This window comes from Neolamprologus multifasciatus, chromosome 7, assembly GCF_963576455.1.
Source record: "Neolamprologus multifasciatus chromosome 7, fNeoMul1.2, whole genome shotgun sequence".
NCBI classification, from domain to species: Eukaryota; Metazoa; Chordata; class Actinopteri; order Cichliformes; family Cichlidae; genus Neolamprologus; species Neolamprologus multifasciatus.
This window is the reverse complement of record NC_140445.1, coordinates 33,814,015-33,830,157: the sequence shown is the minus strand read 5'-3', so window position 1 is coordinate 33,830,157 and position 16,143 is coordinate 33,814,015. Positions and strand designations below refer to the sequence as shown.

Below are 16,143 nucleotides of genomic sequence, written 5' to 3'. Positions count from 1 at the left end.
GTGAAACCTGGCCCTACCCTATCATGTGATTTCCTGAGGTCAGATGGCCCAGGATGTGAGTGGGCGTTAAGGCATCTGGGAAGGGATCTCAAAACTGGATTATAGATGGCAGACAGTTGGTGTCGTAAACCACCGCCTCTGCTCAAAGATGGTCGCTCACAGTGGACATAAATGGCTTCTTTCACTCCTCTTTCAAACCATCTGTCCTCTCTGTCCAAAATGTGAATTCTTGGCTTTTACTTTTCAAATAACTTTCCCACTTTGTGTTTTGCTCTACAGGGAGAAGAAGGCAAGACTGGTTCACCAGGGAAGAGGGGTCATGTTGGAAGGAGGGTAAGGTGAACGAAAGGTTTATGTAATGTAAGGATGTAGCACCATAGTTTAGTCATTTACACGCTAACAAGCAAAATATTCCCCGTGTGATTGTGGGAGGAGGAACAAATTCTCTGGGAGTTATGTTGAGAAGAGTATCCACTGTATACAAATTGGCTGGAAATAGCTTTAAGGATGTAACAGTGAGTCCACAGTTGTGATGAAGCTAAGATGATCTCTATATTATCACTATTATTATTTTTCTTTTTTTATCATGGCGTATTCATCCTCAGGGAAAAAGGGGAAAGGCTGGAGTCAGAGGGCCCAGGGGAGAGAGAGGACCAAAGGTGGGAACACAACTATATGCTTTGTGTAACCCCTACAGTTGGTTTAAATGTGAGATATGACCTAACAGTAGACTGTGCTTTATTGTTTAGGGTGAAAAGGGAGACACAGGACCGGTGGGGCTCCCTGGATGGTCAGGACTCATTGTAAGTGAATTTGTGCAGCTACCCATCCATATATCATTGTTAAAATTGCTTCTTCATTGGTCTACCACATTCAGTGAGTTGGAGACAAATGGATGGTTTTAACAAATAGAATGCATTTATTTTTATGTGATGTGTTTTTGTGTTCTTTACCAAGGGAATCCCCGGCTTACGTGGAGAGTCAGGTGATCAAGGTCAAAGGGGTGAAAAGGTAAACAAGTAAAAAGATAACTAAGACCGACTACAATACTGTTCAAAAGTCTTGGGTCATCCCTTAGTTCTTTATGTTTTGCTTCCTACTACTACTTATTCAGGCTTTCTAAAGGTCTTTCAAAGTGTCTTTCATCCTGTCTGTTAACATATGTTTCATATCTTCTTAGGGTGACAAAGGAGACATGGGACTGCCTGGACTACCTGGAGTTGATGGCGTGAAGGTAGGAGCAGTTAACAGATTTAAACAGAAAAACAGTCGTAAACAAAACAAACAGGATCATTTAAGTTGTAGTCTTTTGTGGGATGTAAATAACTGTTTAATATGTTTGGATATATCAAGATAATTTGGAAAATAACAAAAGGAAGACAAATGCCAAATGAGATTCACATAGTGGTTCATTCTGATCAAAGAACGCTCATCCAGGTGGTTCTGGTTTTTATTTACTGGGGCCATTAAAAACACTAGAAACATTACATCACTGCTGCTTTGGGATTTTCCTTTTTTTAGGGTATCCGTGGTCCTGTTGGATTGCCTGGTCCAGAGGGTCCAAAAGGGGAACAGGTACACAAAAAAAAGACTGCAGCATTGTTAGCTCTCAGGTTTAGAGCCTTGAATTTTCCCACCGGTAACTGTGTTTAAATGATGTTAAAGACTGACAGATGTTTATGTTTCTCACTTTACTGATGTTGTCTTAGGGAAACATTGGTCTGCCAGGGCCCAGGGGCATGTCAGGGATGCCTGGATTGCCTGTAAGTATTATCTCTCTCTAAATCTTTAATATACTTTTGAGTATGGCAAGCTTATGCAACATCTATTATTCATGATACATTTTTTTCAGCCCTCTTTAACTGTTGTATTTTTCTTTTTCTGTTTGTCATTTTTTTCCCTCTGATATGCAAAGTTTAGTCAGGAAGATATATCTTGGACTTTTTCAATATTTTATGTTTTCAATTCAAGAATTTCACATGTTTTGTTCAGACACTTTCTGCCAGGGTATGTCTGAAAAATGAAGACAAATGTTATTGTTTTATAATAACCCCTGCAATTTCTGCAAAAAGGCAGACTGCCATCTGTTAGCCTACCCTGTTCTACCAGCCTGTTAAATCAATCATCATTCAGAAGCACTTTATAACTCTGTTCAACCCACTGTGTCTTAAGGAGAAAAAATGTCCATTGACTAAGATTATAAAATCAGCAAGGCTACAGGTGACAGGCTCTTAATGCAGCTGATAAAAGCAGTCGGAAGTCGATAAATGCACTTCATACTGAAAAATCACACTAATGCCCTTTTCTTCCCCTGTCCTCTGTTCTTGCAGGGTTTGTTTGGATTAAAGGTATGAAATCATCACCTCCAGCTCTCTTGTTCTTCTATATCAAACACTCTTCAGCTCTTACTCACCACTCTGTGAAAAAATGGCCTGTTCCCCCTTTTTTAAGTGACTCACATAATCATAAAGATTATGCAGCAGTCTTTATTTCCTTATCGGTGTATGTGATAATTAACAGTTTGATATTGCCATGTGGAAGAGCATGGAATTGTATTGTTATATTGTTGCTATTAAATATAATTCTCCCTGCAGGGATTGAAAGGCTACCAAGGTCTGCCTGGTCCACCTGGCAGGAAGGGGCTGCCGGTAAGTCTACAATAGATGGGTAAAAAACACTAGGTTATCATGTTTGCTTTAACAATGCAAACAGTTTTCTGTCTGTTGCAATACCTGGGTGCAGGGCTTTCCCATCTTTCCTACTGCATCTGATCTGGGTGGAGTAGAAACTGTTTGCCCCAAATTTGCTCTCATGGGTTAGCAAAGCTTGTTTGGAAAGCTTGAAACAAAACCCAAACAAGGCTGTACAGTTTAATTCTAATTAATAATTTACGTGAATTACATTATACTAAGATATTATCAAATGATTGATATAAGACTTTTTATCTATTTTGGCTAGTTTGTAATAGTTTAGGTTTAGTCATTTGAAGATTAATCTTGTGTTTTAGGGTCCACCTGGCATTCCCGGACTTCCCGGAAAGTCACTGAACATGACCTTGTCTCAGCTCAAGGCAAGTAGTTTCTAAACTGTATTGCCAATTATATGTTGGAATTGTTGTTTTCTGTTACGAAATATTCGATTAAAGTTGCATATTAAAAAACATTTCTTTCCAACAACTTGAAACAGTATGTGTTTAAAAAAGAAAGAAAGAAATTAAAGATATAGAGATATAAAGAAATAAGAATTTTTTAAAAACCCATTCATATCAAAATCATTATTTTTAAACATTAAACTTGACCGAATCATATTCTCCTCATTGTCTTCCCATATCCAGGACCTCATGTACATGTCAGATAAGCCCAACTACCTTCTGATCCAGACGTTGCTGGATACTCTTCAGGAGGAGCTTCGGCTGCTTTTGGATCCTCCTGATGGCAGCAAAGAGCATCCAGCTACTACCTGTCTGGAGCTCTGGCTCTGTCACCCTGAATACAGCAGTGGTCAGTTACTGAAACTTTAAAGTAAACACTAAAGCAACACTGAACGATTGTGTAAGGGGGGTCCCCAAGTGAGATGGAGTAAAAAAAAAAAGGGTTAAATGAGTGTGTCCTGCTCCATTACAGCTTTGTGCTATAATAGAATAGATTTACAGAATAGAATATATTTCAGAGGAAAAATGAAAAAAGTTTAGTTTATTTTTCTCTTATTTGGTTTTGAGTAAAAGCTAAAGTGAGGCTTTGTAGATGATTGGCCTGCATATTCTCTGTGTAGTGTGGTTCAGCGTGTGGTTTAGGCCATCTAAACCAAAACTTCACCTTACAACAAAGCGTCCATCCGTTTCAGTACTTCTAAAATAATTTGAGTCATATAATCAACAAGCAGAATCTACTAGGTTCACCTCCACCTCTTTTCCAAGGTCAGCTCTGATAGGCTCCCTGTGCTCATAGTTGGATAAGCTGCTTAAGATTGTGGATTAAACCTATTTATACTATTTATACATACATATTGTTATTAGAGCAAAACCAGTTGAAGTGCTTTGGTTTTTAACATTACCCCTGTACTTCACCTACCTCTGAAGCATGGAGGGTAAGTAGCCTTGTGAAATGTTTGCATTTATTTAGGCTCATTTAACACAGATGGTAGATTTAAATTCTTGTCTTGCTGTTTATGTTTTACTGCCACTTTGCTAAGAGTCCCTAAGCGCTGATATCAAGTCTCAAATAACATCACCCAGTAAAATGCATGAATTCTTTTCCCAGCAGCATTGTGTATATAGATAAATGCTTTGTTTTAAAATAAATGTTATTTTCCATTTATGACTTTTTTTCCTTTGAAGAAATTATTTTATATAACTTTCTTTTATCTATTTTATCAGCATATAATATATAATATAATATATTGACAAATAATTCAACCTTACTGTATATGTTGTTACTTATATTAAGGTATATTTGTATATAAATGATAATGAATATGGGTAATTCTATTTGACTATCAAAGATCCAAATTTGCAGATCATCAGCAATCCTGTTGCTTGTTGCCACGGGGATATTAATAGTTCACAGAAGACATATTTTTACACTCCAGCCTCTTTAATGCTTTCCTTTTACAGGCCAGCATGTTGAAGTTCTTGTGCTCCCTGTATTTCACTGGTTTTACTGTCAGCATGGAGCATACTGTAATACTTTGATCCCTGGGTTTCTCATTCAATTCCTGCTAACCTTTCTGTACAGGAATGTATTACATTGACCCCAACCAGGGCAGTCCTGCCGATGCCCTGCTGGCTTACTGCAGCTTCTCTTCCACATCAAAACAGACCTGCCTTCATCCTCAAGACTCTCAGGTATAAAGACATCAGCAGAGAAAGTCTGCAGGAAATTGTACCTCTGAATCAAGGACATGGCCACTATCATTTAATGTATTTGTATTGTAGGTGAATCGTCATTCACCTCATGCTTCTGCAGTAGTGACTTTAACTTGAACCTGTATCTTTGTCTCTAAACAGGAAATTTCTTTTGCACTTTTACACTTTTTCTCCTTTTTTCAACTTAAGTGTGAACAGTTATGAAGCTATGAGTGGGAATAACATAGTAATAAGCACTTAAAAATGTTTGATTTGCTAATTTCACTGCTGAGATCCTCTGTACCCTAGAAATGATCAGATTTGACAATTCCAAAATTTCTTGTCTCTTATATAAAACTAAATTCAATGAGCTACATCAAATATATTAGATAAAATGTATTTAACTGAATTTGCATGTCACCCCTCATTTATTAAATGTTTCAAATTTAATCTGTTTGCATCAGTCAGAGGTATGCATGACGAAAACTAAGTTGTCTGGTTGCAGGAAGGAATGAAGCAATGCATGGCTAAATTACTTTATATTCATCTGAAGGGTATCAGGTCATGTAAAGGACAGAAACTATTATTATTCTCATTGTATTGTGTTTTCCTGTTTTCCTGGTTGGTTCAGTCTGTTTAAAACCACAAAACACACTCACCTTTCACCCTATCTATGCTAATATAGTCCAGCCTACATAAATAATTGACTCACTCAACCAAAGAGAAATGTGAATTGGTTTCGGTTAGCATGAGTCGAATACTGCTTTAGTCATGTCTGAGCAGCATGGTAATTCAGGATTTCATTAGCAACAGTCTGAAAACGTTGACTACATAAAAGTGGGACATACATTCAGTTTGGGAAATTGTGCTTTCTTTTCATCTGCCTACAGCTGCCAATGAAAGCTTGGATGGAAGACTTTTTCGAGGAAGGGTCTTTTCAGTGGCTCAGCAAGCTGGATCAGGGATTTCAGGTGAGTGAATACCTCTGAGTGGCACTGCCAAAATTAAACATTAATTCTAGGGCCTGGGTTCTGCTAGGCAAGAAGTTCTTGGTGATACATTTATAAAGTTGGCTAGATAAACAAAACAGGCAAAAGTTTCTAAAGTGGGGAAAATGTACTCTCACTTTATTAGGTAAACATGTTCAACTGCTTGTTAACACAAATATCTAATTAGCCAATCATGTGGCAGCAGCTTAAGGCATGTAGACATGGTCAAGACGACCTGCTAAAGTTCAAACCAAGCATCAGAACAGGGAAAAGAGACACTGCTAATGACATGGTGTCATGTATATGCAGTGGAGATGAGGACCCAAATGCACACTCACAGATCGACAGAGTTAAACAAAAAATGAGCCATTTATTTGGACTGTTGACCAAAATACAAAAGATGAAACACAAAAATACAAAAGGGAACTAAAAAAGGCTGCTTACAGAAACCTAAACTGGGAATAAACACTAGGGAAAATGCCACTGAAGCTGGGAAACACAAGGCAAAAAACATCAACTGATGCTCTGTTGTGTATATATAGACGGCAACTACATATTTCTAAAAGGGTGACCGGGAGACTGGAAATAGAAAATAGGGGAAAACAAGACACAGCTAAACAGAATCAAAGCAGACGAGATAAAAGAAACAAAACTCTAGACGACAAACAAGGAACCACAACCTCCCAACAACAAACAGGAAGTGAGATAACTAAATGGGGAAAACACAGACATGACTAGACTAAATACAAGGGAAAAGACACAAGAGGATGAAACACTGGGAGAAGAGCTAAAGTCTAAAGCATGGATATCAAAATAAGGCCCTGGGGCCAGAGTCAGCCTTCTGAAGACATTCGTTGCCATCAAAGATCATTTGATGCCTTTCTTTTTGTTAAATAAAACTGTATTTTATGCTTGAGTAAATAAAACACCCTCTAAAACACTGATATTCAGTTGTTACTGGACACATATACATTGAGTTCATCGAACTTGATTTGATGAAACAGTCGCCTCCTGGCAGGGCTGGACTGGGACAAAAAATCGGCCCGGGCATTTTGACTAGAGACCAGCCCACCAGGTATTATAGGAAAAATCATAAAGCCTTTGAATGAAAACAAACGCTGTTGTCACAGTGATGTACACTGTCTTGTTGTTATATGTATGATTTCTATACGTTGTACATCAGATAAAAACTTTGGTTGTAAGATTCAGATAATTAGTTATGAAAAGCTAGACATTTTAAATGAGAATAAGAAAGAAAAGTATTTCTTTGTGCCCCCCTCTCCCTGTTAATGCCCTACCTGGCCCCCTGGCAACACTTTGCTAGACCCACCCCTGCACAGTTACCAGCTGTCAGCTACTTAGAAAAGGATCCTGGTGTTATTTCTCAGAAACAGTTGATAACTTCCCTTCAACTCATTCCTGTCACCTAAAAGGTAAACCTGTTTCTCCATCACCTGTTCAGCTCTGATGATTCAGTAAGGACATCTCCTGGTTTCATCTTCATGTTTCCCTCTCACCAGATAACCAAACCAACATCATGACCAGCAGCTTTACAGCTGTGGCTCCAGCAAACATCAGCTGATACTAGAAATAAATATTAAATAAATTCTAACAACAGCTGATCAAGCTTAAACGTGCTGCCGTTGTTTAGCACGACAACCGCTGATTTCCTCTTTCTGGCGCAAAGTGGGCGAAAAATAAACAAGAGAGAAAAGCCGATCAGCTGATCATTGATCAGTTTCATGATTGAATGAGAGAAGAAGAGACAGCTGACAGCGTAACGACAGAATAAATCCGGCTTTTGTCTTTTTCCATTCTAGCTGAAGTACGGGACAAATTGAGTTCCTTTTCAGCTCAATACGAAACATGTAATATTTTGTCTGAATGCGGGACGATTCCGTTTTTTAGGGGATGGTTGGCAACTCTACGAACTAACCTTATGAATAAAATAAAGTTCACTATCAGTAACATCATAGCACCCACCCAGCTGTAGAAACTCCGTCATGCTAGCTAGTACACACTATGAGTTATTGTAACTGACGGTAAAAACTCTGAATCAAGGACATGGCCACTATCATTTAATGTATTTGTATTGTAGGTGAATCGTCATTCCCCTCATGCTTCTGCAGTAGTGACTTTAACTTGAACCTGTATCTTTGTCTCTAAACAGGAAATTTCTTTTGCACTTTTACACTTTTTCTCCTTTTTTCATCTGCCCGCATCTGGCCAATCCATCACCTTTCATTGTTTATACTGTTATAAAATTAATTAATTTATTTAAAAAATCATCGGCCCATAAAAACGAAAACTCACCTGGTGGGCCGATGGCCAGTCCAGCTATGCCTCCTGGAGCTGGGACTGCAGGTTCCACTTGAGCCTGTAAATATGGTTGGAAACCAAAATAATGATCTAAAATAGGCTAAACAGCTGGAAACACCTCACATTACACAAAGAAAACAGGAGATGATAACAATAATAATAATGCATTTATATTACCACACATATAATTAATGTATTTTTTTTTCAGTTTTCCTTTTATTTAGTGTCTTTGGCCTGATTTATAATAAAGCCTTTCTGATAACTCTAATATGTTTTTATAGTTTTATTATCAAGGTGCTAATGTGGTCCAGATGCGCTTTCTGAGATTGCACAGTGGCACAGCTGTACAGAAGGTTACCTACTCCTGCCATCCAGGACACAGACTGGGCCCGGCCTACCGAGATGTCAAATTCCTCACTGACTCAAGGACACAAAGTTACCTCGGAGCAGTTCAAGATTGTGTGGTATGTAACAGAACTACTGAAAAATATCTTCCTATTTGACTTTTTTTCACCTCCTTTTTGCCAGATTTGCAAAAGGTTGGACAGATTAACTCAACATGGGCAGGGTGTAGAAGGACATAAAGCTCTGTTAATCCAAGATAGTTTGGAAGGAATTCCCAAAGGCCCGAAATAAAAAAAAATTTTAAAAGTGAGAAAAATATCTGGCATCTGTATAAATGTAGTAGTTATCTGTAAGAGGAGTGAAGATATTTGAAGATACCACCTTTATACAAAATAAAAAATAAAATACTGTGTACTGTACTGAATATCCTGAACGTTTTATATATAAGTAAATGGCATGTGGTTTGTGGAGCTCAATGTGCAAAAAATATATACAGTTTTCAAAAAATCATGACTTGCTTATTAAACAAAGAAAAAAGAAGAAAAGTAGTTTCATGTAAAATGGCATAAATGTGTCAGTCTGCTATCAGTTTGTGACTGAATGGGGTCAAGTTGGCAATTACATGCAATCTGTTTGTGAGAACACAGTGATTAACTGTGATGAATTGGCAAAAAATCTGTATCGATCTGCGTACACAGGAATTTACATTAGCTAATTAGATTTAAAGTACACCCAAAGCCTCACAGATTTGAGACAGAAATTCCAAAAAAACCTTCACAAATAGGAGTTTGGTTACTGCAGCCGTGTTGAAGCTGTATTTTTGGTCCTGTTTATGTGCGTACATGTCATTCTGTCACTCTGTGTGTAAACACAATACCTTTAAAAGTTTTAAATAAATTCTGATACAACTTTGTTCAAGTGTACAGTGGGGTCATGTTAACAATCCGTTCAAAATTGGCTTACAACCTTCAAGGTCAACTTAATGATTTATTGGTTGAAACTTGGCAAAAGGTTTAATAACTTAGAAACTATGATTCTTACAGGTGTGGTGTGTCAACATATAGAAAGTACCGTGTAAAGATTTCAACCTATTATGTCACATTTGACCTCAAGGTCAATAGGTTGACCTAAAAGGTCAAAGTGATAATAACACTATATCAAGTATTTTAAAACTGTTTCTTACAGTCATTGTTTATATTGACAAGATGTAGGCGTATAGGGAATGATATATGAGGATTCTAAATATCGCAATATTTTATCATGACTTTGTTCTGTACATTACAGTTACAGGTTATAATCATTCAAAACATAACAGTTTGAATACATGTACAATGACCCTGAATAAGATTTACTTTGGGTTTTTTTTTTTTTATAACAAAGTAAACTTCCTGATCAAAAACTTTTTTTCACTTAATATTTATGACTAAACATTTAAGTGAATTTTACTAAACATTCATTCATTCACATAAATAAAAATAGTAAAAAAGATATTTATATTCAAAATGATATCAGGTAATGGGTTTCAACAGGGAAAATAAGAAAAGCCTGCACTTTGCACTTTTTAATGCACTAAAAGTGCATTTCAATACTATTCCCTTAAAAGTAAATATTGGTCCGAGAGTGAGATGTGTGGGTGGGGGGTTGCGCTCTCGCAGTTATTCTTGTTTCTTTGATCATAACAGAGAGCGTTTATGTATGTATGTATACCATTTATGTATATTCAATTCAAGAGAAAGAGAAACTTATCTAAAGCTGATCTCTACTTAGGGTTTACTACTGTAAATGTTCAAATGTAATCTATTTTTTGTTCATCAGCCTGGAGAGGAGATGGAGTCTGGTCCTCGGGAGTCTGTGCTGGAGTTTGAGGACCTCCATCTCCTTCCTCTGAGAGACGTGGCACTAATGGGAGGAGGAAACGCGACATACCAGTTTGGCCTCACTGTTGGACCTGTGTGTTTCAGCTAGAGGTGGGAGAAAACTGTACCATCCCGGAAGACTCTCAGGTCCAGGACACAAACTCTCTTTAAATCATGGACAAGTGGAACCTTCCAGTCTGTGAAGTTTTTGCTTCTTTATCCTCTAGTGTTGGAGGATTTTATCCCTCAAGTTCAGTGACTTTGTATGACTGAATCTTTGAGGCCAATAGTGCCCTCAGGCTTTTTTTCACAGAGAAGGCAATTTCGTTTACAGAGACATTAAATAATTTAAGTGTATGTTTTTTTTTTTACAAGCATCCTTTATACAGTGTTTTGTTTTTTGTTATGCAGTCATGCAGGGATAGTGTTACAGCTTGCTCACTGTATATATAAAACGTCAGACTGTCCTAGCTGATGTCTATAACAATGTGTTCTTTACAGGGACACGGCTTCTGGTGTCCCATAGGCCTGTAAAGCTCTCACTGTAAATCCACTATTCTAGTACTGTAAGTGAACCTAGGTGTCATTTTTCTCAAGGTGCTAATTTTATTCAAAAGACCACCATTTATTTAATACAAAATCCAATAGACAGGGACAGTTATGTTACTTGATTTTACCTGTCTGTTGTCAACAAGACCAACTGTCTTCATCTCTTGAAATACAAATTATTGTTTATTGTTTTCAGTGTTTAATGTTGCTATGTTTTTTTTGTTTTCTTTCTTTAAATTTGTCTCAGGTATGACTACACATGTTGGCACTGAATCCGATGTTGCCACTCTGTTGTCCAGTTTTGTAGTTTGGCCTTTAAACCAAACCTAGAAAATCTTGATTTCAAACATTGGATAAATACACATAATCCAACAGTGATTTGCTAATGGTAAATGAAAACACAATATGTGATTGTCCATCCCTCATCTTGTAGCTAGAGATACTCACCAGAGAACTAAATGTGATGCAGCACGAGAAAAGACCAAGTATCATGGCTGTGCACAGAAACAGCCAAGGAACAACCAGACTTTCTAATATTTTCCATGTTTATGATCAGTGCCTGCAAATATCTCTCAAAACAATATCTGTGAAATTCATTTTATTCAAGAGTTTAATATGCATAACTTTGCATATAAGCAACACACAGTTTTGGCCCACATGCTCATCCAGCAAAGCTCTCGGCTACGAGGGGAAAATCCTCACTCAGCACATCCATATGGGATGAGCTGGCCAGCCAGCCAGTGAAATGTCATCTCAGTTGTGGGCAAAAGACCTGCAACTGACAAATAAAGGCTATCTCATCTCACCTCATCTCAAATGTGGCCCTTTAGCAATGCTGGTGGCTTTTCTGACTTGTGGCGGTAACGCTGTGTGGCTTGTGATCCATTGGCAGTCGCTACAAGTGACTGTTAATCTATTTGCATCATTACTGAAGTAGAATAATTTACAGAACGGATACAATTTCTAATAGAAAATAAAGATAGATAAATGTTTTTGGACGCTAATATAGAAGTTTTTAAATTTTAGGAAACCAAAACCTTAAAAATCTTGGACAAGTGTGCATTTCTCCACAGCTGAAAATAGCTGGAAAAAAGTAATCATTAACTCCAGATTCATTTGTGGTTGTGCATAGTATCATGGTGGCGTAAAAACTGTAGCGCCCGTATGTCTCAGGTAATTCCTCAAAGTTTTTTTTCTAACAGAATTCCACTTCAGTTTAGAGAAAAGCATGATTGGTGTAATGACAGTTCTTCTTTTGGCTGCTTGGGTGTCACCCAGTGGATCATCTTCCTCCATCTCTAGCCCTCCTGTCACAGCAACCCTCTGCATGTCCTCCTCCACTATATCCATGAACCTCCACTGAGGTCAACTTCTTTTCCTCCTGCCTTCAGGAGCATCTTCAACATCCTTTGTCCTGTGGCCCTCCTTTTCACATGTCCAAATCATCTCAACCTCACCTCTCTAACTTTGTCTCCAAACCGCTCAACCTGAGCTATCTTTCTGATGTACTCATTTCTAATCACGTCCATCCCGGCAAAAATCTTAACATCCTCAAATCCTGAAATCTGCCCCACCCACCCTTCTGCCTTCTGTCATCTGTCTTTCTGTCAGTGCCACCATCTCCAAACCATGCATCATAGGTTTCAGTACCACGACCATTAAATTTTGAGAAGATGTTTCCGCATCCAATAACTAAGTAGATAATTAAGTAAATAAACAAATTAGTAGTACATTTTGAATTGGGTCACACCTTTGAAACCATACAGGAAAAAAAAAAACAACCTAAATTGTCAGACAATAGTGGGTAATAATCCAATACAGTTTAGCATCACATAGACTGCATGCAATGAAAGCCTGCAAAGACATGACTGGTCAATACAACTACAAGTGGAAACCAGAGCTTCCAGTACCAATCCCTTGGTACATTCTACATATTCATATAGAGATTAGCAGCCGTATTAAAGTTAATACTGGTTTCCAGCTCCATATTTGTAATTCATGTGCTTTACAACAGCAGCTTTGCATGATTCACAGTTGGAAAAAAAGCCTTATTTACCTGACACTGATCCTTTGTGCAGCCTCAAACAGCCTGTTTTGATTCCTTTCCCTTTAAGCCAGCTTTGTTGTGATTGGCTGTCCCTTGCAAACAGAATGTTCTCACAGCAAGTGGGTGGGTCTTCAGTGCTCACGTCCAGAGCTTTGACTCAAAAATGACCATATTAATATTTATTCTGTCTTTGACATCACAGATCCAGTATAAGAAAAAAAAAAAAGGTAATCTAAGCATGTACAGCTCTCTCTAACACGTAGACTTTTTGAAAAAGAAATTACCATTTAATTCAAAAAAATTGAATCAACACTAGGTCTAGAAATATCCTGATTATCTAACTTACTGTTTTCCTCCATTTTCTTTAATGTCTTGGTCAAAAAACTGCTGGAATCTGACAATTTGTCACATTTTAAATAAATGTTTCATATCCTTCTCCCCCACACATGTAGTCCTACATCAGAGTTTTTACCCTTTTAACATGGGAAATGTGACATTCAACCATATGAGAAGTGTTATGCAAACCAAAAAGTGAGACTAAACACATATAACCAGTAGTAGAGTAGTACCCTGACCCTGCTAAGATTCTTTGACTCACTGTTAAACAAAATTACCCACTTAGCTTTGAGCAATTTCTGTTTACCTGAATTTCTTCCTTATTCAATCTGCAAAGTGCTTGGGTCCAGTGGCAGGAGGAAAATCTCATAGCTGTTTTGCAGAATTTGTGCTTGTGTCCCAGAGTCGGTCAGCTGTGAGTGATGAGCAGTGTGCTGCAAAGTGTGCACGGCGAGTAAGATGTCAGGGAGTTGGTGGTGAGAGCCCAAACAACATCGGTCCAACTGGAGAACTAAAAAAAAAAATCATTCTCAAACCAAAGTCTGCCGGGAACCAGAGAGCCAGAAGTCAACCAGATGAATTACAATTAAACATCTCAGTCACATTTGTTTCATTCTGCCTTTGTGTTAAATATGTAATATTTTCTTTTTTGTATTTAGATTTTATAATAGCATTTTATATGATTGCCTTAGCTGGCTGAGACTGATCATTCTTACTTTGCTTGTTTTGTAAAATTATCACTCTTAAAAATATGAAACAAAATGCTGGGCATCTAACTTGTGTGATCCCTCCATCAACTTGTTCAAAGTGTGTCAGCTGAATTAAAAAAAAATACATATACATAACCAAATATTGTCTCAGTTCAATTTTATTATTGTAAGTTTTGGAATTATTTGGTCAGTGAAAACCATCCAACATATTTTGAGTGTTTTTGATGAAACTAAGGTAGGAAGCTATAATTCTTTGATATATGATAGTGTTAGAGGACTTACTAAACAAACGTATCTGACTTGACAGCATTAAAAAAGTGAAATTAAATGTTTAATAATTTTTGTGCTCAACCAAACAGTGGATTTGTCACTTTGTGGTGCTAATGCTAACATAACCTAAATGTTATTAAAATTGATTATCTGCCATAAAATCAGCCCACTGGACCCATTTTATTTATCCATTGCTGTTGATAAATTACATTAAGTGTTAGCACAGCAAGAATATGCTGAAATAATTTCCTCAGTAAGTAATTTTTGTAACTTTCCGAGTTAATATTAGTAAATATGGTAAAAATCAAGAGTAACATGTGGAAATCACAAATATCACAACTAATTATCTTTTGACCAAATTATAGTAGCTGGTAAATTAATATTATTAAGCTGTCAAAATTATAATTTCATGTTTGACTAGTACTATATGGATGCTAAGCAGTTATATGGCTAAAAGTCACATGCTCCTGTGGCAGATTTGTGAGCGGTGTCTTATGATATCATCCACCTTCAACCACAGTGTGTTTGAGGTCATGGTTTCATATGAAGCCAACAGGGCTGGCACTCTCCACCAGTATATTGCTAACAAACCAGATGAGTGGGGCTTTAATTGTTCTGCCAAGCAAGTTCATCTGGCATCAACCACAACTTGCTGCTGTATCAAGGGGGATCTACATTCTTCAATGCTCCGCTCAGTGAAAAGGAACAGAAGCTACCTCTAAGGGGCCAAAGTTGTAGAAATCACTATGCAAACCCATAAAAGAACCTCAGGTCTCCACAAGTTTCAGCTTGGTCCAGAACTTGCACACGTCCTTGGGTGTCAGGTGCATTGGTACTGTATGACCAAACTGCACCGGTGGAGCTCCCCTGATGGCAGACAAAGACCTGACGAAGAAGGGCCATGGAGCCTGTGATTACAGGTCTGATGAAGGTCTGATTGCAGTAAAATGGTTTGACAACCTCATGCCTCTTTCATTGGTCAAACGGTGGAGCAAAGAGTCCAATGCAAAGATTACCATTTGATGCCCATTACTCATCTCTGTATATAATTAGCATATGGGAGGAACTGAGCTTTCTGATATGCTATAACACCTGTATAAGACAAGTTATAAGACACAAGTTAGGAGATGGCGTATGCCACTGTTCGGATACATCCTTGACTTGAATTCCTGGTCTACAAGAGGGACTGTGCCTAGTGGAACAGAAACCGATGGCTCTCAAAAGATTTCTGCCTGGCTGTGTCTGAACCAAGTTAACAAGCCAGCATCTAGAGTTGGACAACCATGATTCAGCTCTCCATGACCACAGAATAAATGCTACACCCTAAGACCCCAACGACCAAAACCACAAGTAGATGTTATTGATTTGCACTGTTTTTGTTTTGTTTTTTAAAAACAAAAATTATTTTGCACAGTAGCATTCAATCAGAAGTGGCCTGAATGTGAGTATTCTGTGCTGCTGCACATTTTTCACAGTTGCAGATTTTTAAAAAAATATGTATTTTGTTGTTTGATATAATACTTTCCTTTGATGGAATGAATATTTAAAAACTATATGTCTATTGAAAAAAAAATTGATTGTGGTTATTACTCACCCAAGTCAATAAGAAATGTAAACAAAAAAAATGTTCCATTGCTTTTTTCTTAGTGTGGACCTTAAAGGGTTAAAATTTAATTTAAGTTATGGCCTTGTAACTCAAACTCCAAAGTGAGACAATAACTTGAAATTTCAAGTTAATAAATTGAAAATTCAGAGAAAGATCATACTGGATAAGGCATTTGCACTTTAAGTCACAGAAAATTAAATATACAAAACAAATTTACAAAAAATAAAGAAAAAGATATGATAAATATCTCAAAATCAAGGTCTCTATCATGAA

At 37.4% G+C, this 16,143-nt stretch overlaps 1 protein-coding gene across 2 annotated transcripts in view; it reads left to right on the top strand.

Moving 5' to 3' along the window:
- Positions 1-13,179, top strand: part of LOC146514632 (uncharacterized) — a 112,702-nt gene extending 99,523 nt beyond the window's left edge. For both annotated transcript variants that reach the window (XM_085164862.1, XM_085164863.1), the window contains 15 exons: positions 280-333; positions 606-659; positions 750-803; positions 958-1,011; positions 1,181-1,234; positions 1,522-1,575; positions 1,710-1,763; positions 2,331-2,348; positions 2,595-2,648; positions 3,008-3,070; positions 3,335-3,500; positions 4,734-4,843; positions 5,734-5,814; positions 8,433-8,615; positions 10,312-13,179. In XM_085164862.1, coding sequence (XP_085020988.1) covers positions 280-333; positions 606-659; positions 750-803; positions 958-1,011; positions 1,181-1,234; positions 1,522-1,575; positions 1,710-1,763; positions 2,331-2,348; positions 2,595-2,648; positions 3,008-3,070; positions 3,335-3,500; positions 4,734-4,843; positions 5,734-5,814; positions 8,433-8,615; positions 10,312-10,461 — 1,203 coding nt within the window. In that variant the 3' untranslated portion in view covers positions 10,462-13,179. The remainder of the gene's footprint in view (positions 1-279; positions 334-605; positions 660-749; positions 804-957; positions 1,012-1,180; positions 1,235-1,521; positions 1,576-1,709; positions 1,764-2,330; positions 2,349-2,594; positions 2,649-3,007; positions 3,071-3,334; positions 3,501-4,733; positions 4,844-5,733; positions 5,815-8,432; positions 8,616-10,311) is intronic.
- The last annotated feature ends 2,964 nt before the right edge of the window (positions 13,180-16,143 follow it).